The following is a 22,567-nucleotide window of genomic DNA, read 5'->3' as shown; positions in this document are numbered from 1 at the left end:
CACGGAAGAATTTGTTGGATAAAAGAGGTCCTTTGAAGACATACCAACAACCTAATTTGTTTTCTAATTTTGATGGAGACTCGTTAAACCTATTGATTAGGAAATGTTTTATCAACATGGAGTCTTGTAGCTTGTGCGGCTAGTTTTAGCATAAGGATTCAGTGTTAAAGTTGAGTTTTTACTAAACATTAGATTAATAATTATTAAATAAAAGAAATATATAAATAAAAAAGTTTAAACTATTGATTCAGCGCTTAATCTTAATCTAATTTTTTGACTAACAAAGTATCTTAACAATCCCAAAAGTATATATGCAACTGTTGAAAGGACAATACATCTTCTGAAGTACCGACTTATGATGTTGTTATTAGCTTTTAACATGGCTTTTCATATAAAGACTTATTGCTTGATTAACGATGAAAACCAAGCATGTTATTGGATAAAAAATAATGCTTATAGTAAAGGAACTATGAAAGAGAAAGTAAACTTAGAACATACCGCATAATACAGAAAATAACAAGTCACACGATTTGAGATTCTTTCGCGGCATCATGGGCATTTTGGGCTTCCAATACCTTCTGCAAAGCATGGTAACATCTGAAAAATATAATTGGGAGAAAATACAGTTCACTTAAGTATCAGTTAAGGCAAGAAGATTGAACAATTTATTAAAAAAGAACATGATGGGGATTAGAATGGTGATACCTCCAAGGTAGATGGTCAAGGAACATAGACGGTGACACAACTATATCTGTGAAGCTTTCTCTATTTGCTATAAAAGCTTTATAACTTTGTGCGCTCTGTTGTTTTCTCCAACTTGTCCACAATGGCATGTCCAAACTTTTTTGTTGTGGAACAACATGTATTACAAGGCCCGGTAAAAACATCTCAATGGGATTCCCGGCTAACACATTTTCAGATTTATGGATACTCTCCATAAATTGAGAGACGGAATCGCCTAATCGATTTACTTCAGCAGAAATATCTTGGAATGGATTAATGAACTCATTGTCACCGTCATCGATTACAACAACATTTTGGTTTGTAGACTTAGCACCAGCTTCATTTAGAAGGGAAAAGTCTCTTGTCATTTCCTTATTGCCTCCTGTGGAGTCAAATTAGGAAAAAGAACAAAAAGGGTAAAATCATTCACTTTAATTTCTAGCAAGCATATATATTGGATATATAGAGAGAAGTGATATAGTGAACACTGTCGCTCTCTCTATCTGTCTATATATATATATATAGATTTTTGAGTAATGTTTCAATTATAAATTTCATACTTAAGCAAGAGATCACTTAAAAAATAAGAAAATCACACACTCCATATATATATATATATATATAAAGAGAGAGAGATGTATGGTATTTCTTTAATAAAGACATTCGCACTTTTTTAAAGTGAACGCTGTCACTTTATTGTGAGAATGCTACTAAAATACAAAATAGATTTTAATAAATTAAAGGCCGTATTTTTTTTGTCTATTACTCTATTGAAATATGTGTTTTTTTTTATTATTAGTATCCTCACTTTTTTAAAATGATAATTTTCTTATTAGAAAATTATTTCTATATATATAATGTTTATCTCATAAGGGTTTTCCCACTTTATTAAAATGCGGGAAAACTGTTAGGCATAAAAGTTTTTCACACTCATTTGAAAAATTTCTATATATATATATCTAGAGAGAGAGAGAGAGTCTGTACGTCTGGATTTTATAAAATACAGATTTGATCTACAATCAGGATTCTACAATCAACATAATTGTCTACAATATAGAATCCTGACACTTATTCAAATCTAAATTTTATAATATCTAGACATTCAGATTTAAGCTATATATATATATTACCAGAAACAAAAATTTCAATGCAAAGTCATTCTCTTTTGGTAAATTGGAGTTCTGTGTTCTTTCTGTCTTTAGTACCATTCTCATAAACTACGTACCCCCAAAGACTTGGTGATCCTCCGGTCGATGGTTTACATCAACCCCACGTAATACACATTTGTTGGCGCAGAGAAATCGGCGTGCAAGTCTGAAAATCATGGTCGCATCAGCTGTGGTATCTTGAGACAATGACATTATTGCAGCGGCACGAAGCCGCATGATCGATCGAACTGAAAGGCGTGCAGAAAATTCATTGTCGTATACGATGCTGCAGAAGGCTCAAACATTTACAATGAAAAAAAAAAAAAAGCAACTTGCGGGAAAAGAAAGCAGATGCCTTGCCTTGAAACTTTCAGTGGCATAAATGGCTGCCAAAATTACCTTGTGACAAATTCTGTGCAAGCATTTGCTACCACTGAATCAACACATGGAAGAGGCCCATATGCATAGACATGTAAATTTGGAAATCGGCCATATAGCTGCAAACCAAAATAAAACTGCTTTTCATAGCAACCAAAATACATCTTTGGTGGAAGGCATTGCCAAAGGAAACATAATTCAAAAGAGAGAAAAGGCAGTGTGTGTGTGTGTTAATTTATGTCTGTCCGTCCATTTAGCTTTGAATTAAGATTTTTTCCATGTCAAAACTGATTCCCTTGATAGACTTCAAGAATCCAACTTCTCTTTGTTAATTAAAGCTCAAATAAGTTCTTGATATTTTATGATTAAGATACCTTATCCAGCACCTTCCTGACTTCATCCACCGCTCTTTCAATTGGAAAACATTAACAGGAAAATCTCTCACAATGGCTGAGATTAGTTTATGGGCTAATAGTATAGGTTTGTGGCAATCCTCAACTATTAAGCTAAGTTTTGAGTGTGAGTTTAACCCGTGTGCATAAATAGTATCTCAAAATATCATGATTTAAGTGAGTTGTATATAACTAATGAAAGCTGGTGCCTTAAGTGGATCAAGGAAATCAACTTTGTTTCTCCCTTGTTGCTTATCCAGTGGAAACAAAATCGTTAATCATCTGTGTATAAAGAATTGAAGTCCTAAAGTGTCACCAAATTAAAAGTTAGAAAATCAAACGTACATCAAAAGATAAAAGAGAGGCCATACTCGGAGTCCCAATAATGTACCGATGGAACCTCCCAAAGAATGTCCAACTATTTGCACATTGTAACCATCACACTCACCTCCAGCTCCAAGCAATGAGGAGAGGAAGCCAGTTGAATCAGAACCTGAAACGAGGTAGGGATTCGATTTCCTTTATCAATCCCGTATTGTGTAAATTTCTTCTGCTAATATCGCAATAAAATTAAGAATTTTTATAACAATATTCTAAATTGTTGATGAGAAAAAATGATGTTGAGAAATCTTCGAAGAACAGTCCAGTTGGTTGGCCCTTTTGTTTCCAAAGCAATAAGTCCAAATTCAGGTATGAAAGAATGTTCTAGGAACAAATTAAGAAATGTTAACATTATTATCAACAGTGTACTCACTGTCATCTCTAGGATTTCCGTCCACTTGCATGAAAAGTTCCCTTGCAGCATCTCTTATACCGAAATGTCCATAACGTGGGAAGGATGATTTCACACTTTCCTTCATGCAAGGTTTAATATTACCACTATTGCAAACAAGAATAAAAGGGTTGTCATTAAAGGCTAATTTGTTAATTGCACCTTAAATCTCAATAATAAAAGGTGCACTTGTAAGTAGTTATGTAAAGTGCTGATAAGAGATATAGCCCTCACACAGAGTTGGCATAATAAAGGAAAAAATGAAAAGAAAAAAAAATAGGTTTGGAGGGAAGCGACCTCGTCTTTTTTCTTAATTTGGTAAGTTTTACGTCCGGGTTATGTCTCTATATCATTCTTCAGTTTTGTACGCATGCTTGCTGGCATATTAGGAATCTAATAATTTATTTTAACTTCTTTCCAATTAGGATTATAATTTAGGATTCGAATTAAATTAAAATGAAGATTGTGTTGAGCTACTATAAATAAAAAGTTCTCATTATGTTTTCAAACAAAACAGTTATAAAATTAATTCCAACCTTGTTAATTTCTCTCTTTCGTTTTTGAATTGTTAAATTCTTCAACTCTTCTCTCTTGAACTCTATAATCAAAACCCTATAGCCCTTAACACGGCATATCTAAGAACGGCATATCTAAGAAAGGAAAGAAAGACATACTTTAATAACCCATCTAAGTCTTCTTCGGATAGGAGGCATTCATTGCCTAAACCATCAGTTATGAGGTCTTCTGGGGTCTCAGTTCCTCGTATAGTAATCACTATTGATCTTACATGATGTAAAACCAAAATGAAGTAAGCAGCTTTGCATCTTTCCTAGAAAAGAGACAAGTAATTTAATGATAAAGACTATACAGAAAACATAAGCCGAAAAAAGCAGAATTATTTAACAAGCTGGTAAGGACACTCGCTGATCTAAAAACTGATAATATTGCACAGCATTGAATTTATGAAGATCAAATCTCCATGAATGCGATACCAGACAGCATAGAAAGGAAACCCCAAAATAGGAAAACGATAAGTAATTATTGATTCTTTATGTTGTTGGAGAAGACTGAGCCTTTAAAATAGACATACGTGGGCAATTAAAGTATTACACAAGTAAAATTTAGAATTATGCAAGAGAAACGCCAAATTAATGATTTAAAAGAAAGAATAAATAATCATTCTAAAAAAGAGAATCAACAGAATGTAAAGAAGTGAAACTCTCCATCAACTGTAATTTGCATATGGATATAAGACAACAATTATCATCATCATCAACAAGCAAACCTTACAAACTCGCCCTCGACGGAGTACATCTTGGGATAAGTTGACGTACTTTAAAAAAGCTGTTGCATGGCCACGCCACCAATTATCGCCGTCAAGTACGGGCCGCCTGAGAAAAAAATTAGAAATTAGATACTATATTCATGAAAACAATATCTTAGAAATTGTATAGGTCCGCCGGCCTAATCAACAGTCATGCTCAAACTCTTGAATGGAGCATTGTTAAGCCTGAAATACTTGGCCAAGATTCATTTTCATTCGGTGTGGGCTAATGTCTTTAACATCTCTGTCACTAATCTTTTTGCTTCGGTACTGTTATGGGGTAACATGTTATGAAGCCTACACGTGCTCTGGTTGACTTTGATACTATGTATAAGCCCACTAGTCTAACTCGTGTTAAAAAACTATAATTTAGAGTTCATAGAGTTACATACCCATGTCTTATATTCTGCTAAAGATTTATTCTTAGTGAATGTGGGATAATATTTCTAATCTTTTAACACTATCTCTTTTTTGAATACTTTAACACTATCTCGTTAAATGTCCTTCATGTGTTTGTAATTTTATATCTAGGATATTATCACTACAAAACCACATAATGACACACGTCCATCGAGCAACACTTTGAATTGATCAACAACCTGTTGCGAGTCCATAAACTCAAAACCCCTTGTCTATAAAGCCATGCACATGGAAATAAGACAAGATTTCTTCCGACATCGAGTAATGGACCCTGCATCACGTATGATTTTCGTGTCAGATTAACCAATGTAAAGCTTATATATATATATATATATATATATAAAGTAAAATTCACCTCTTTAGTCTTTAATGTTTCATAGAAGCTTTATACATTCTTGTAGTTTTAAAGAGGTGGATGCTTAATAATATGCAAAGGTGCGTATATGTATATTAAAAGAAGAAAGAAGAAGGTCAGCAGTAATACTGTGTAGGCAGCTTCAGCAAATTTATGAAAAGTAGCAGCACCATCAAGCCGTTCTTTAGGTGCCTCCAGAAATTCTTCATAAGATAATGAGGACTGTCTATGCTTTTGCAATAAAGCCAAACCTGCCAAAAGTTCCAGATGACCAGTGCCTGATGCACGATAAGCAACAAGATCACCCAATAACTTTGCAACCGAGTATATTTCATCTTCCTCTGAAACAGTTCTGCAGATATTATATAATAAAGTTTCAATTAGATATAATAAATTAATCAGTTAATTTAGATATAATAAACTAGACGTAATAAATTAATAAGTTAATGATCTATATGCACATTAATTTTTTTTAAAAAAGGAAACTTACAAGTATTCAACACGTCCAAAACAACACATGATCTCTCGAATAGTATAATCAAATACTTCATGATAGTGAGCTTTCCACACATCATCTTGGGTTGCATAAAATGATCTCCATCTTAAAACATCAGATCCTATAAAACATTGCACTAGTGCTACAAAGCAAACAAAAATCACAAATAAAACCAATAATTTTCTTATCCACCCGTTACCGTCTGAAGCGACGCCTGCATCATAAAATAATAAAATTTTTGTTAGATGTGAGGAGACTAGCCAGGATATATGACTCCTTTTTTCTCATAAGGATTTAGACTTAAGATATTAATTAAAAGTCGTTTTCTAGCACAAGCGTCACATTGTTTAAAATGTAAATTTGGCGTCAGTAATTTACAATGTTGTAAATTAAAGTCCTAATCCACATTTTAAAAAATACAGGCGCTCATGCTTAAAAATGATAAATAATAAAATAGGTTAAGTATGTAAGACTTTGATCAATTGTTAGATACGTGTAATGTTAGTTTGGCTTTGATACCATAAAAAAATCCTAAGGCATAACCCATACTCAATAGCTATGGTTAGAGTGAAAGTTACACAAGCGTTATAGATTAACTGAAGATTTGCAAGAAGAAACTACGGCAGATGAAGTAGTGTAATCTGCAATTTTTTTATTTTTTATTTGCAAAGCATAAAAAAAAACTTTGTTAAGTATAAAATGACATGCAACCAATTTGAGGCCTAGAGTTTATTACTGATAAATGCCTATGATGTGTATTAACTATAAACTATATTAAATACATCAAACATATAAAAAAAGGTAAATAGAAAATTTTGTCTCGAAACCAATTGGCAAAAACATTAATAATAACAACTATCTCACCTAAAGCACAACGACTTGGATGAACTCTATCGTTAGAAACATATTTTGCCATGTTGAACATAAGGTAAGTTGCACTCACGAGTTGAAAAAATGCAATTACCATTGCAAACCGGGTCCACCACAGCCATGTTTTGTACCTTATCTGTCCATGCATAAGAGACAACAAATTATTATAAAATTTATGTGTGTAGAATTGTGTAACATTAGTGCATTGTATAATATAGGTTTAGTCCCCCAAAGGTTTTACTAAGTGGTTTTCTAGCAGTTTTATTTGGTTTGTCCCCTTAATTTAAATTATAGAAGAGAGTCTTAACATTTTTTTTTTAATTGAGTTACATAAGGAAGGTTGTAACTTAATAGTTTCTGAGTTTGTTTGAAGTAAACTGCCTTAGTTTTTCCTTCCCATTTATTCTCATTCATCCCTCAGCACCTTCTATTTTTGTGATTGTATTTTATTCCTGGATTTCGGAAATACATGAGTAATATTTCATGCCAAATAAAATCTGTTTATCACAAAATAAAAATCACCAAAACATGTACAATTGTTCGAATCCCATGAGTATTAGGATTTTAATTTTATCGTTATTATTTTCCTATTTAATTCAAGATTTCCATTGTTAATTTTTTTTTTCTTGTAGGTTATAATTTCTCTACAACCCTATAAATAGGTAATGTCCTAGACTTTTACATTCAAGCAGTCAAATTAAAAAACAATCTTCTGACAAATTAAAAAAATCAATAAATAAATCAACAATTCTCTATCTTTTTCTTTAATTTTTTAGTTAGAACCCAAGGGTCCTAGCACAATTAATCCAACACTCACTCTCAAGGAAAGCCAAATAACGATAGCAAAAAATTGTCGAGGAAATCATGCTCAATAAATTTATTTAGTACATAACATTCTCAAATAAAATTTGAATTTGGAATTAAAATAGAATAAATAAATTATCAATTATCAAGATCCACAACATTAGCATGACAAGAAAAAAAAAAGGGAGAGAATTAATAAGAAAAAATAAAATAAAATACCCGTCTTTCATTGCGAATGATGGTATTAACAGCAGAATCAACAACAGTTTTGGCAGTTTCTTCTTGGACAATTCCGGTTTTAATCATCGTACAGAATTTGATGCCGGCAGCCATTGAAACAAATACAATTGGATAAATTTTGTGGCCATCACAAGATGGAAATGCAATATAAACAAGAAATCCACCAAGGATCATCACCGCTACATTGGCAACTCCCGCAATTATGGTCCCTATCTTTATACTCTTCAGCCTTGACCACCACATTTTTGTAATTTTGATTTTTCAGAAAATGAGATTATTGAGAGTACTTGCATCCTCATTATTTTCAATATTGGTTGTGATGAGCTCATCCCACCAATGAAAAATTTTCTTGCATGTTCACGTCCTCTTGTGTGTTTGATATTTCACCCACCTTCCCTCAAAAAATGGAATTTATGACATGAAATTTCTTTGACAAATTACTATTGGTCAGGCTCATTTTTTCGATTGAGGGTTAGAACCTTCCCATATATGCGAAAGTTTATTATAATATCGACCAGGGCTGGATTTTGAGATCCCTACAGATATATTGAACTGTATAATATAATCTTTAAAAAGAAATGGTGATATTTGAGCTTCTCATTATATCTCACCGGTTCTCATTTTTTAGTTAATCTTATTAAAAATTTTAAACTAATTTTTATCTCTCAAAATACCCCCATCTAATCCCGAATTTATCCTTATTATAATTTTTATCTCTTTTCCAAGTACCCACAATATAAAACTTATAAAATATATTTTAAAAATTTAAAAAAATTCTCATAATCATTGTAACATCTCTCTTTTTTTTTTTTAAAAGGTTTTATCCATCGCTGTCATGACCATAAAAAAGAATTGATACTTTTTCATCATCCTTTATAGTACTGTAGATTAATTTCTTTCATGATTACAGAAATAGAGTATACAATATTTAAGAAGAGATAATAATTTAAAAAGTTAAAAGAATTTAGGGTTTAAGAAATTAGATTAGCTAAATTATATATTAATAAGAATTATCGTACACGGATAAAATAGATATTGGCATAAAAGTAACCAATGAAGACTGGTGAGATATAATGAAGGGGGGTCAAATACCACAATTCTTTAAAATGTTAGATGATCATGTCTTCTACATATGATTAAACCCTCAGCCAAGTCAAACTATTCTAAAAGATTAAGTGGCTTCAATGAATATCTAGACCGATTTTATCATTAAAAAAGTCTCACAAATAAACTTTTGAAGACTTCTTTTTTATTTTTAACCAATAACTAATCTATTCTTAGCTAATGTTAAGATATTTTTCTTGATCTTTTTATATAATATTTTCAATAACTTCTTTTAGTTGATATTATATATTTTCTTGTCACATGTACAAGAATTTTATGAGAACATCTAGAGGTACTACACCTAATTGAATATCATGTGTAGTTCAATTAAATGTAACTATTAATTACATGGTGAATTTTTAAAACAAATGCACACATGGTATACATAGTTAATTGGGTGTAATTACTCCGATGTACTCTAAAATCTCCATGTCTATATGTAGACTAGCCTACGCAATGTAGACTAACTTTTTTGTACTCTAGAATCTCTATGTCTATATGTAGACTAGCCTACGCAATGTAGACTAGCCTTTTTGTCTAACCCTTCCTCTAACTAATATATATTTTTTTTAGCAGCTCCTGCCATTTGATACCACATGAAAAAAATAATTTGGGTCCACTCATGTGTCTCTGATACCATATATAAACTTGAATTCCACATAAACTCATACTTGACTCCTAAATCATAATTAAAAATCAGTTCATGTGTGAATTTGCCTCTGATACCATATAAAAACTCAAATACCACATAAACACATACTTAACTCCTAAATCATAATTGAAAATTAGCTCTCTAAGTTAAAAGCTGTTGCCAGTAAAACCTATTCAAAAATAACTTTCTCTGGCACACGTTCTAATCTAATAGATTTCGGCACTTGAATAAATCTAAGGGTCGAAAATTTTCAAGTCCGGATGAAAGCTGAAGGCTCTTCATTTATTTATTTAGGAAGACTCTGTAACCAATTTTCCATCGTATTCATGGCAAGAAATTAAAACTTTGACGCTTACTTGATCTGTTTCAGAAACCTAAGTATCCATATTAAGGATACTATTATGCCAGAGGATATATCTATAGTCCACCAAACCCAACTGAAGAAAATCAAAATCGAACGCAAATGAATCCTGTATTATTTGAACCAAAAAAATTGTATTACTTTTAATAAATTAATTATTTTACATTTAATTTTGTACCATCGTGTCTGTTAAATTAACATGAAAATATAATATAATCAGCGTTGATTGCCTATTGTCATTTGACAGTTTATTTTTTAAATTTATATATTATATCTAGTAATGTAGACAATTGATGATGTATTAAATGGGCATATCTTCATTGGAGATTGTTTGTAAGTTGCGATATCTATTAACTTTATTATAAATCAAAACCACTCACATTCACGAGCCAACTTGTCAAGTCATGTACTTGTTTGAGAGTTGCTAGTATCTCAGAATACAAAAAACTAATACCAAGGCAATCGAGAATATGTAACACGTAATAAAATACACGAAACAGACATTCATTCATTATATATATTACATTTGCTAATACAAATTAAACAAACATGCACATATAGTAACAACATAGTTTTATACATTTAGCAAGTATTGATTTCTTATCCAACGCGCCCGTTGCAATTGATCAACATCCATCAGTTCAAGAGGCTTAATGTATTGATCATGGACTTGGTGCCAGAGACTTTTGCTGATGACGATTGGGTTTGTTGATTTGGAAGAGAGTGAACAAACTTGCAATTGGGGCAAGAAGGAGAAGATTTGGACAATATCACAAGAAGATGGCAATTCATACAAGCCAAGGCCACCATGTTATTACTTGCTGATGATAAATGGTGCTTATTGTTAGACTCATCATCATCAGCTGCTGAAGTACAATTTGAGACTGATGATGATGAGATGTTGAGTTCAAGGTCTAGTTTCTGCTTGTTCTCTGGCAAGCTCCAGCTCTTTTTTGAAGATTTTCTGTTGAAATAATACATTCTGCCTGACTGCACGCAAAAAAGCACAAACAGCCAAAAAATATATATATAATTAAGTTGCAAAAGTAGTAATTTTTCATGCTTATATAATTGAAGGAGAGCTAGAGAGAACTGAAAGATGAAAAGTAGTACTTGTAGGTCAAGGCATCGCTCCCAATCCAATGGCAGAGGGTCTTTAATTTGAAGATCAACACTTGTTTGAATTGCTGGTTCGGTCTTCAAAAGGCTAAAATCTGATAAAAACTTCCTCTTTCTTGAAGGATTGTCTTCGGATTCTGATGATGAGTTGCTTTTGTCAACGACAACACAATGTGTTGGTGCCAAAGAAAGCTCTGTCAACTCCATTACCATTTCTTTTGAGAATAGTGAGAACTTTGAAAATAAACAAATTCAGTTCCTTTTGATTATTATTTATTATATATTGCAAAGAGTCATGCAAGAAGATGTGTCTACTTAAGAGGGTTCTTGAATTGCTTTCATCAAACTCCATTAAATAAGAAGGGCATGCAGGCCAAGCATTTAAGGTGGCAAGTAGCTATCACTTTAATGCCCCAAAATTGTTTTATGTCAAATAAGCATTTAAATCAAACCTACACATAAATTAATGACTACCAAAAATCTGTTATTAAATTGAAATATATGTAAAGTGAATTTATACTATCCTATCACATGACAAGAATATAAAATAAGATTGACACTACATGATAAGACTGTCAAGAATATTATCCCACCTCAATCAACTGAGAATAAATCTTAAGTTAAATAATTGAACAACCTTCAACTTTTGAATTAGATTTTAAATATGAGTTAGGCTCATAAATTTATATACGAATAAAGTTCTAAAAATCTCTTACCATATATTTACTCATTTTTGTACAACATAAAAATCTAATGATTTAATTTAATTTTTTTTGTGTATTAAATAATCCAGTATCCGAATACCACATTAGGTCTCGATTAATCCAGATTCGAGTCGGGTAGAATCACTAGAGCAGCAAAACTCTCCCAACAAGTATTTAACGCAACTGCATTCCCAATACCTCGAACTGAGGATCTTGGTTAAGGTAGAACAATCTCATACTAGCTGATCTATGCGCTTGTTGGTTATTTAATTTTAAGATAATTAGAAAGTTCCCTCGAGCAAAGAAAAAGTTGACCACATGTGAAGAGATTAATTAGAAGAACATATGAATACTACTATTAATTGTTTCGTTTTTCGATTTTTAATATGAAAAGTAATAATGGGTGTAAAGCAAAATGGCAAGCTAGCGGATCAAAGGAATAAATTACATCCCTTTAGGCTCTAGCTTATAATGAACTAAAGTTGGTTAATGACACGTGTCTAATGGAATCTAAGCCAAATTTCATTAGAACACATGCCAAATTTTCACAAGCATAGTTTCATCAAATGCAAGAGAATTACAGCTTTGGCAGCTTTTGGTTTCCTTGTCTTATTACTACATCAATGTAAATGTCGTAAAGAAGAACTGCAGCTACATTAAAAGTTAAAAGAACAACAGTAGATAGCCGGCTATATCATATTTTCTATTGATTCATTTGATGCAAGTAATATTAATCATAAGGGCCTTAATATTTCACATAGCATTAACGCAGTTTTAATAGGCTACGACGACATTGTATATGATGCATTTATAGATCGGCTTGAATATAAGTCGATTTCCCATGGACCAGATCCATTGTAGGTAATAACCGGACCCAGTATCAAAATTGAATGTGCATAATTAATGTCTTTTACGTGTCCAACGGCTCTGCTAATTACTAATTGTCATACTCATGCTTCAAAATTTATAACGTATATGCAAATGAAGATAGTTTCAACCACTTTGCAATTGCTTCGAAATATTTAGCTCGCATTTTTTCCTGGCATTCATTGCCTTTGCCCTAACCCTAGTAATTTGCAGTAAATGAGGAAGCGGTACACATTGCAAGCAAATATGACAAGAGGGTATATTTTTTTACTTACGTACACATTTTGCTTTGCTTCTTTTTCTTAATTATTTGCATGCAGTTTGGTCTGACAATTTTTAGGTTTCAATAAATCTAACCTCGTCGTAGTGACGGTCCTTATTTAACGAATTCATTTGTAGTATATACATGTACTTTCGATATATCCAAAATCCATTTTCTTCTCTTTTAAGTTATCATGTAAAGAATGGCATCACTTATTATGGGTGACCACATGAATTGTCTGATTAATCTAAAATATTAACACTAGTATTAAAGAGTCACAAGTCATAAAATTATACCACGTGTCTACATGTTCACCATACAATAGCAGAATTTACTCAGTAAATCATTTTCCTAAGTTTAAATGTTGCGAATATATATTACAAGGCTCAGAACTGTCCCATGCTCTAGATTTTGCAGCAAATTGAAAAGTAGTAAATGAGGTATTTAGTCTTTCACCTGTGCCAACAACAACAATAAATTGTAGCACCTCTCAGCCTCACTAACTAGGGTTGTTGGGGCATGAACCCCATTTATTGCCTAATTTAAAAGTACTTTAGCTATTTTATGTAACTTTACTACCCTATACCGACACCATTGAAAACCTCTTTTCTTTTTCTTTTTTTTTTCTTTTTTTTTTCTTTTTTTCCTTTTATTTTTTATTTTTCTTCTGCTTCGAATGCCCATCTAAAAATATACCAATTCAATGTAATGCTGTCTCTACCTAACACTGTGATGCAATTGTATTTTTAATTTAATGCATCTAATCTTAACTGGAAGTACTTTCGCTAACATCGTGCTTAAATGAAAGAACACTCATGGATCAATCTTGTTAATAAAATTGAAAAGGGTACACAAAGCCTTATCCTTCGAAGATAAATCATGAATGTTTAAAATAATGTTACTTAAAAGGTCATTATCAAGGAGGTTTAAAAAAAATGGGATCAATATAATTAAATTTTGTTAAAAGGAAAAGTCTTGTAGGCTTCAAGAGCATTCCTCCTTCAGTTATTTCAAATTCTACTATGAAATAGAGTATTTGAAATCAATGTATGTGCTATATCGGATTCTATGCAAGCATATTTCACAAAAGATTAAGGTTAATATGCTGATTCAATCTCACAATTCTTAGCAATGGAGGTTATGAAACCTCTTGAGTACTCATAAATCAGTCCACTTCTCGCCATCGAGTACCATTTATATATACATAAACGTTTGCTTTGAGCTTATAATAACGACAGTCCCAATCAATTAAAGGTTTCCTGCTTTCAACAAATATTCATAATCGAAAGCTCATTTTGACGCTTTCTTCTCCTAATACCCCCCCGTCTTGCCTCAAGTGGTATCAGAGATTCAAGAGATTATAGCAACACTTTCAAGGTCAATACCAAGCTCTTGCTTTTCCAGTTAAAACTAACGTGAAATAATACACACGACAAGAATTGGAGAGGTGGCAATACATAGGGATATATCCACAATTTTTCCTTGAGATAAATTATGCCACCATTTCTTTTAACTTTCTGAAACTAAACTGGAGAGGAAATAAAAAGAGAGGAAAGAAAGCTTCAAACTTTATTTTATTTTCGAATTTTCCTAATGGGAATGAATATTTATGGGCATCCATGGTAATTTTGAAAGAACAATTCCTTTTCCAGACGGAAAGATCAATTAAGAAAAAGCAATAGGTAAAACGATCACTTAAAAGTAAAACGCTACAGTGAATGAAGCTACCATATCAGTATATCACTCAACCCACCACTAACAAAACCACATCTCGACCAGCATAATTACATTATCATTAGATATTAGTTTTACACTCATTAATTAATTCTTTAATCCATCTTAAAGAGCCCATAAAATGAGCGGAATTATCATGATACAATTAAATGGAAGCAAAACCATTCAACTGGAACCTGCTTTACAATTAAACGTTTTCCTGAACAGTACTTCCAAAAGAGCCTATTGCAAAGCGTTCTTTTGGAATTGCATCCTTTCAACATCACAGAAATATCAGTTTTTCTTAAAAGTAAAAAATAAAATAAAATAAAAAATTCACGCCCTAGATATCAGGACAACTCATGTTGTGTATAGTTGCCTTCCAAGAAGATTTATTTCCACGGATCTACGTCATACTCAATTCATTCAGGAGTTTTACTGTATAAGTTTGTACAACATCAACACGACAGCTAGCTAAAAAGAAAAAGTTTGATCTATGGACTAAACCTTTGGATTGACACATCCAAAACAATGATAATTGTCAACTGATATAACCCTACTCCATCTGTTATGGTAGATTATAAGCCCAAGTTATTTTCCTTGCACCCAAAGGGCAATTGTTTAACTGCAAGGAAAGAACCGATTATTTTCACAATCACCTTGGGTTTTACAGGGAAATACACTGGGAACACTTTGTCAGTAAAATATGGCATTCAGCAGGTGTATTGTTCTAGCCACCTTTCAGGCGATCAAGAATCTGCAGATTAATAAATAGCATTGCATAAATACTTGAACTATCATGCAACCAGGTACAAGAATAATAAAAAAAATGAACAAACAACTGTAAAAATAAAATAAAATAAAATCATAAGTAAATAAAGAATTGTTACAAGTATGGTCTCGGAATCATTATATGGAATTGACTTCAAGTGATTTTCCGGGACATCACATTGTAAAAGCATTTAATAACACTCAAATATGTTTGTTTTGATTTTGCATCGTCCATATCCTTATGAACCAATCATAAAAGGAAAAAACTTCCTCAGCGATATATATATATATTGTCCAGGACGCAAGCTAGAGCTACTTTGTACTTATCCTAGTTGGACTGATCCCATGCAATGGAATGAATCCAGCTCACACCAGCTCAAAGGCGGATTATGTTTAAATTATAACGAGCTATTATTTTCTCCATTATTTTAAGATGAGAACTAACTTTTCAAGCAATGAAATACTAAGGCCAAAAATGCAGAGTCTTGAACATAAAAAATGAATAGATTATTTATGGAAATTACCATAAGGGGATACTGTATGATCCATCCAACAACTGGAATCTGATAGAGGAAAACCTTGACAGATGGCCAAAAGCCACTGCAAAACAAGATATCAAATCAATACAATTTTAAGACCAACACCACTACTACATCCAGTTAAGTGCTTGTGATAAGAATACTGACCTGAAGAGAGCAATGAAACCATATATTTCCAAGATTATACCCACAATTGGCCAACGAACAAATAAGAAAAAGAGTCCAAGAAGAAAGCAAATGGAGCCCTGCAGAACAAATGGATGATAATCAGATATACCATGACTATACATTACCAAAGGCATCAAATTTTCAAGCAATGCAATCCTGAGGGCATTATTTTGTAGATTTCAATAATTTTTGGACATGCAAAATAAATAATAAGAAAATTTAAGAAAGGAATTAAGACCAAAAGCATCTATGATTCCAGTGAAGCAATTCCAAAAGGCATTATACGTTTTCTTTTTAGTTAAATTCTAGATATATAGTAACCAACCTTTCAAGGAAAAAAAAAAAAGATATCTGGTAACCAAATTAACCAAATTTGAAAACTTTCAAATATCATTATCAGCAAATGTTAAAATACTAACAAATACAACTCATTTTGGATTTGTTTTCAAATAGTGAATCAAGCAGGCCCTAAAATGTTCAGATCGCATGTCAAGGTGAGTCAGATAAAAATGGATTTATGCCCCTCTTTTTAAGAATAATCTCAAAGTTGTAACCACCACTTAGAAAACAACCATTACAATATTTGACATCTTCTACTTGGGCTGTACAAGCAAAGACTTGGTAGAAATGAAAAGAGAACGCAAAGCTAGGTTGGGCAAGGTCTATGGAACTAAAGCGGTAGCAAAGCAAAATTTCAGGAGCATACTGCTGTTGTTCCCTAATTTCAAATGGACGAATCACCTCCTATACCTATTTGAATTGCACATGTGCACCTTCAATTCGAATGCATTTTTCTTTGTATTGCCCCATTCCACAAGGAAGCCATACCACATTAATGTGCGGGCAAGTACAGTAACTATGGCTACAACGTATTATTTATTAAGCCCTACATCAAGATGGTTGTTTATCAGCTAGGTATCACAGGAACCTAGTAAGTCTTACCAAAATGAACTAACGAAAGATATTAGTTTGTCGCTGGACAATAAATTGTTCGGAGAGGGTCTATTCATTAACAAGAGAGGTGTTAATAGCCAAAAGGTATTTCTTCGTTTTTACCCCTTAATCACATTCCCCACACCCGTAGTGTGAATTGAACTAAATGTCCAAACCTCTTTTCCAACTATATAAGTGGGTAGATAAATAGTCTCCCTAACTCATATAATCAATTTTGACACCAGCCAGGATTTTGCACTAACAGCTTAAGCAAATGAGTTTCTGTCATCAAAGGAGAAAAAAAGTAGTAAAGGGCAGCAAAGTATGATAACCTTATAGTTTGCTCTGTTAGTAAAGAGCTTCCAAGTGGATTGTAAACCAAGCAAAAGAGTGACCCCAGTTAACCAAAGTATCTGATAACAGAATCAAAGAAAGTCAAAATTTTGTAATAGTTTTTTGATAATCCAGGTATAACAAAATAATAAGTCAGCAAGTGAGAGAGAGAGAGACTTACATTCCCTAGAGCAAGCAAACCTCTGTCAAAGAAAAGAATGATAGCAAGAAAAGTGAAAAAGATGCCAAAACCAATGAGACCAAATCCAATCTCTGCAAACAAAAGATAGTATTGATGAGATATAAAGAAATATATATTACTTATGAAAATTTATTAACAATAATAGATCATGAAAAGGGATAGGAATTTGGTAAAATTAGAAAATTCGGTAATTATTGCATTATATATTGGGGAAATAATAAAATCGATTGAAAGCATTTTTCTCTTCTTGTTCTTTTTCATCAAATATTTAGAGAAAAAAAAAAGTTTCAAGCCATTAGTTTTAAGAAGAGAAATGGTTACTCTTAGTTAAATGTCAATTCTTGGTTGGAAGTGATCAGATGCATGTAACCTTAAAACTAGATTACCTACTAAACCCATTCCCAAATTAGCCAACCAAAATTTGATACATTACACATTTACAGATATTAATTAACTCAATGTTCAAGAGGCTTAATGGGACATACATAACTATAAACTAGCAGAGGCACTCAATGAGTACCACAATTTTCAAATGAAGGTGTTAGGAAAAAGTAAACATGGGAGTAAGAGAGGAAAGAGAATGTTTGAACACAACCCTTGACAACAGTATGTGCCGAGCAATTTATTAAGAACTGAATACCAAATCCAATGCAATCACATGTCTAAAAGAAAATATGTACTGTAGCTTGGAGAAATAAATGCAATGGGGTTATGAACTTTGAAGAGGGAATTTTTAAATGCGTACACAATATGAAATAGAATAATGGCAGCTCAATTTTCACCTTTACAGGGAGATGACATTCAACACAACATAAGGAAAATATTCTGGTTACATGAAGTAAAAATGTGATTTGGAGAAAGAATTTGTCGGGGGCACTAGTGATCATTGTGTGGTAGAGGCAGTGGTGGATGATAATTGCATTGTATTAAGTGGTGGTAATCGTGGAAAAATGAGACCTGGCGAATGGTAAATAATATAATGGTCGGGGCATGAAAGGAAAATTTTAATAAGAGCAGCAGATGTAGCCTTCAACTGAATATAAGTCTTCTTTTCTTCCAACTTTTGTTTTGTAATCAAAGCTTTCATGGACATATGCTACAGACTAACCCTATTTTATGTCAAGAATTCACCAGTTCTGATTCAAAACACTTGACTGATATTTCTCTTCATATTGATAAATAGAAAAGCAAATAATAGGAAAAACAGACTTCGGCTTTCAAGGAATTCATCCATATAAGATTTGAATAAATTCATCGCTTTCTTGTGGCTAATAATTTAGTACAATTTTACATGTTACACTTTACAAAGGAAATTTGAAGGAAAAAAAAAAAGGTTTTTCCTCTGTCCTTAGTTGTAGAAAGATATCAAGATATAAATTATTAAACAAACCACATTCCACCAAACATATCAAGTGAGATTAGGAATTTATAGTTCTTAAGGACTACAATCCAATATGAAGAAGATTAATATAACACAATGCTACACCATTAAGACTATGACGTGTCATCTACTATTAGCATTTTTCATGCATGTGTGTGAGGCTCTGCACAAGTGTACATGGGTGGACGAGACACACACAAACGCGCGTAAAATTTGATTAAGTTCAATTTAACACTTTCATTCAGTTTACATACTAAAAATGAGAACCAATACCCAATGTACAAACAACATAAATCTTATCACTTTTGAATTTAGATCAGTTAGGCAGTCGACAAAATTTCAAGGACTTATGATTAAAGTTAAAATGGGCTTGACCAATTTCATTAAAAATCCAAGATATTTCAACCATTCATATTTATCACTTGTTTCTCCTCACAAGGCCATAAATAAGCCCTGCCTCATTACAACCTGAACTGAAGTATTGTGATTGTAATATGTATGCAAGAATGACTAAATAGGTTTCCTCCATATGCATTACCAAGAGGTTTAAAGGTAAAAATAATGGCTAGAAAGGAAGGATAGGTATAAAGAATGGATGACATGACACTAAGACGTCTCTGCGGTTTGCCTAAATTATCAATTAGGTCCCTCATTATTTTCTTTTTACCATTTTCACCTCCTTTCATTAGTTTCGGAAGATGACCGCTGTGAACTGGCTAGTATTTGCAAGCAATGTTGCATATTGGTTGATTAGCTTGATTCCAGTAGCGTGATTGATGCAGTCATATTAAAATCAATTTAGGCAAATGAAAATGACAACAAAAAGCAGAGAACAAATCAATCCTTACTTTTTCGCTCGTCTATTTCGTAGGCCATGTCGATGACATTAGAGCAATCAACTGCAACGTAGTAGAAGAGCAGCTAACCGTTAATTCCTAAATTCACTTCTTTTAATTTCCCTAAATTTCTGTTTCGAATTGTAAAGTTACTTCTAGCATTACGTGGAGAATCAAAATCATCGACCGTTTAGTAGCAGCCACATACGCAGAAAAAGAAAAAGAAATTGCAGCCAAAAAATATATAAATAAAATAATGAAGAGAGAGTTACCGGAAGTTGCAGTTGACAGCAATACGCCGTAAGACAAGAACGGAGAGAAATGCTTCGGTCAGGGTTAAACTTCAAACGGGGAGAGTGAGACGGACCATATTTTATTACTTGCCAAGACGATACCCGATTACCCGACCCGACGAAGACAGAGACCGGGCTGATCACTGTTTAACTCTAACATTTACCGGCCCAATCCAAAAAGTTATTACAATGTGCACAGACGATGTGCCACATTTTTGTCAAAAAATTAATTTTTAATATTGTTATTTAATTTATTAACTTACTTTTTTTTTATATATATAAAAAAAAGTAAATTTTATTAGCTGAATAGAATTGAAAATTTCCTTTCTGATTTGAAGTCAAACCTGAATTCTTGGCTCACTGCAAAACAAAAAAGATGTAGGATTGTGGCATCCATCCGCACCGGAATCTTTAAAAATTGAAACCTTAAACTTGAAGAAATGTCACCCAAAGTAATGCTATTGTCCTCTGAGAAGGACGTGATATCCAAAAAGAAATATGTTTCTTGAAAAGAAAAATAAAAAGGCTCCCAAAAATCAAACTTACAACTTGATTGTGTCTTTCTACAATACAAAAGCCGAAACGTTTCAATAAGTGTACGATTTGTATATGCTCAGGTAGACTCTAGACGTATCACTAGCAGGAGGGATTGTATAAGCAGGCTACAAGTGATGCCACAGCAAAGGACTTCCCTGCCAACTAAAATCTTCCCAAGCAGACGGTTTGTTTACTCTACAGATGGGGAAACCCAAAAAAAAATAAAAAAAAATGGTTGATTAGATCACAAGCCATGCCAACTTCAAACTCAACATGATATGTAAGAATGAACCAGGATAATGCGACGTGCAATAGATAATTTGTCACTGCAAATGATAATTATTACCAAACCAACATCGTTAAGAAGATCAAATTGCTGATCAGCAAGCGGCCAAGTACCATCCAAGGACAAGTTATTCAAGCGATCAACAAATTCTGCCCAAGAATTTTAAGGTAATTTTTAGAGGGCCAAGAGTGGGAGGATTAAAAGAGCTGCAAAACAAAACCTTAGGTAAAAAAAAAAAAAAAGCAGAAATAGTGCAATGCGTATAGATGGAACAAAGATATCCAAAAAAAACATCGGCAAGCTGTTCACAACGGAGTCTCAAGAAAGATTTTTGTTGACCATCCCAGGAGAGTAGATACAGAAACACTCCAAACATTTAAATGCAGCTATAGTATGTGTATAAGAAGCGACAATTAAAATATACTCGGAACGAAATAGATACAAGGAAAGTTCTAAAACAGAATGCAATTTCCCAACATGGTATGTTTGCCTTTTAAATATATGGTATGTTTGGCTCATTTCTTAGTTTGTTATATGTATCCATAAGTTAGTATCTTTAGCCTTTATTTTTTTAATTAGGTTATGTTTTATTGTTTCCATATTTTAGGAATTACTACGTTGTGGACTCTGGATACATAAATATGAACGGATTTTTGACACCATATAGAGTTAAAAGATATTATTTACGTGATTATAGAGGATCCGGTCAAATACCTAGAGGTCCCCAAAAATTGTTTAATTATAGACATTTATCATTGCATAGTGTAATTGAGCGATACTTTAGTGTTTTAAAAGCTCGATGCTCAATTTTAAGAGATATGCATAATTATAGTTTATATAAGCAACGTCTAATTCCAATTGCATGTTGCATGTTACATAATTTTATTCGATGAGAAAATGCAAGTGATAGATTGTTTGGAGACTTTGATGTGCAAGATTTGGCTACCAACAAAGAATGAGATACTAGTAGGCCACTTACTAATATTGATTTATCTCCAGTAAGTATCGCAGAGATGAATGCTACAAGAGATAGAATTGCAGCTTGTATGTGGCATAATTACACACGTAATGCATAATGTCTACCATATAATTTTTTATAATTATTTTTTTAAATCATGTGTTGTAATATATATCTTACTTATAGTGTAAAAACAATGATAATGTAAAACTTTTTTTTTATTAATCCTAATACTAAAACTTTATCATCATGTCATTTTTTAGAATAATTTTGTTTAAATTATTATGGTATATTTATGTATGTATTAGCTAAACAATTATTTTCTAACTATAAGTATGACTTAAATGCTTAGTAAAAACTGTTTTTGGAAAAGGTACTATCGAATACATATTATCTGTTTTTATCATTTTTAACTGTGTTTACCGAACATATATTACTGTTTTTAGTTTTAAAATACAAGATATAGAAATAATATTAGACGTTTACTTAAATTTAAAATACAACAATTGCAAAACACCATTTTAATTATAATTTTTGCTCTCAAAAATTATAAATTCAGAAACAATACCGAACAACTCTTAAATTCTTAGTTTAAACATCAATCCAAGACCAATAAAAATCTTATC

General features: G+C 32.3%; 3 protein-coding genes across 3 annotated transcripts; all 3 read right to left on the bottom strand.

Moving 5' to 3' along the window:
- Positions 1-369: 369 nt before the first annotated feature.
- Positions 370-8,165, bottom strand: LOC102608816 (uncharacterized). Its single transcript, XM_052438453.1, has 13 exons — positions 7,902-8,165; positions 6,873-7,014; positions 6,003-6,222; positions 5,642-5,864; positions 5,337-5,428; positions 4,699-4,804; positions 4,088-4,242; positions 3,396-3,520; positions 3,013-3,134; positions 2,271-2,368; positions 1,949-2,157; positions 706-1,105; positions 370-597 (listed from the first exon to the last, which is right to left on the bottom strand). The coding sequence occupies exons 1-13, from the start codon at positions 8,163-8,165 to the stop codon at positions 522-524; spliced, it is 2,232 nt and encodes a 743-aa protein (XP_052294413.1). The 3' UTR covers positions 370-521.
- A 2,362-nt stretch (positions 8,166-10,527) lies between these two features.
- LOC107177178 (protein CURLY FLAG LEAF 1-like) lies at positions 10,528-11,482 on the bottom strand. The gene is made up of 2 exons (XM_025099407.2): positions 11,153-11,482; positions 10,528-11,029 (listed from the first exon to the last, which is right to left on the bottom strand). Exons 1-2 carry the CDS (start codon positions 11,369-11,371, stop codon positions 10,676-10,678), a joined length of 573 nt encoding a protein of 190 aa, XP_024955175.1. The 5' UTR covers positions 11,372-11,482; the 3' UTR covers positions 10,528-10,675.
- Positions 11,483-15,052: 3,570 nt separating this feature from the next.
- On the bottom strand, positions 15,053-20,281 carry LOC102626106 (vesicle transport protein GOT1). The gene is made up of 7 exons (XM_006478815.4): positions 20,140-20,281; positions 19,880-19,930; positions 17,630-17,721; positions 17,448-17,528; positions 16,162-16,259; positions 16,000-16,075; positions 15,053-15,461 (listed from the first exon to the last, which is right to left on the bottom strand). The coding sequence occupies exons 2-7, from the start codon at positions 19,905-19,907 to the stop codon at positions 15,435-15,437; spliced, it is 402 nt and encodes a 133-aa protein (XP_006478878.2). The 5' UTR covers positions 19,908-19,930; positions 20,140-20,281; the 3' UTR covers positions 15,053-15,434.
- Positions 20,282-22,567: the final 2,286 nt, after the last annotated feature.

The sequence above is a fragment of the Citrus sinensis genome, chromosome 3 (genome assembly GCF_022201045.2).
Source record: "Citrus sinensis cultivar Valencia sweet orange chromosome 3, DVS_A1.0, whole genome shotgun sequence".
Classification (NCBI taxonomy): Eukaryota; Viridiplantae; Streptophyta; class Magnoliopsida; order Sapindales; family Rutaceae; genus Citrus; species Citrus sinensis.
This window is presented reverse-complemented; position numbering and strand designations above follow the sequence as displayed.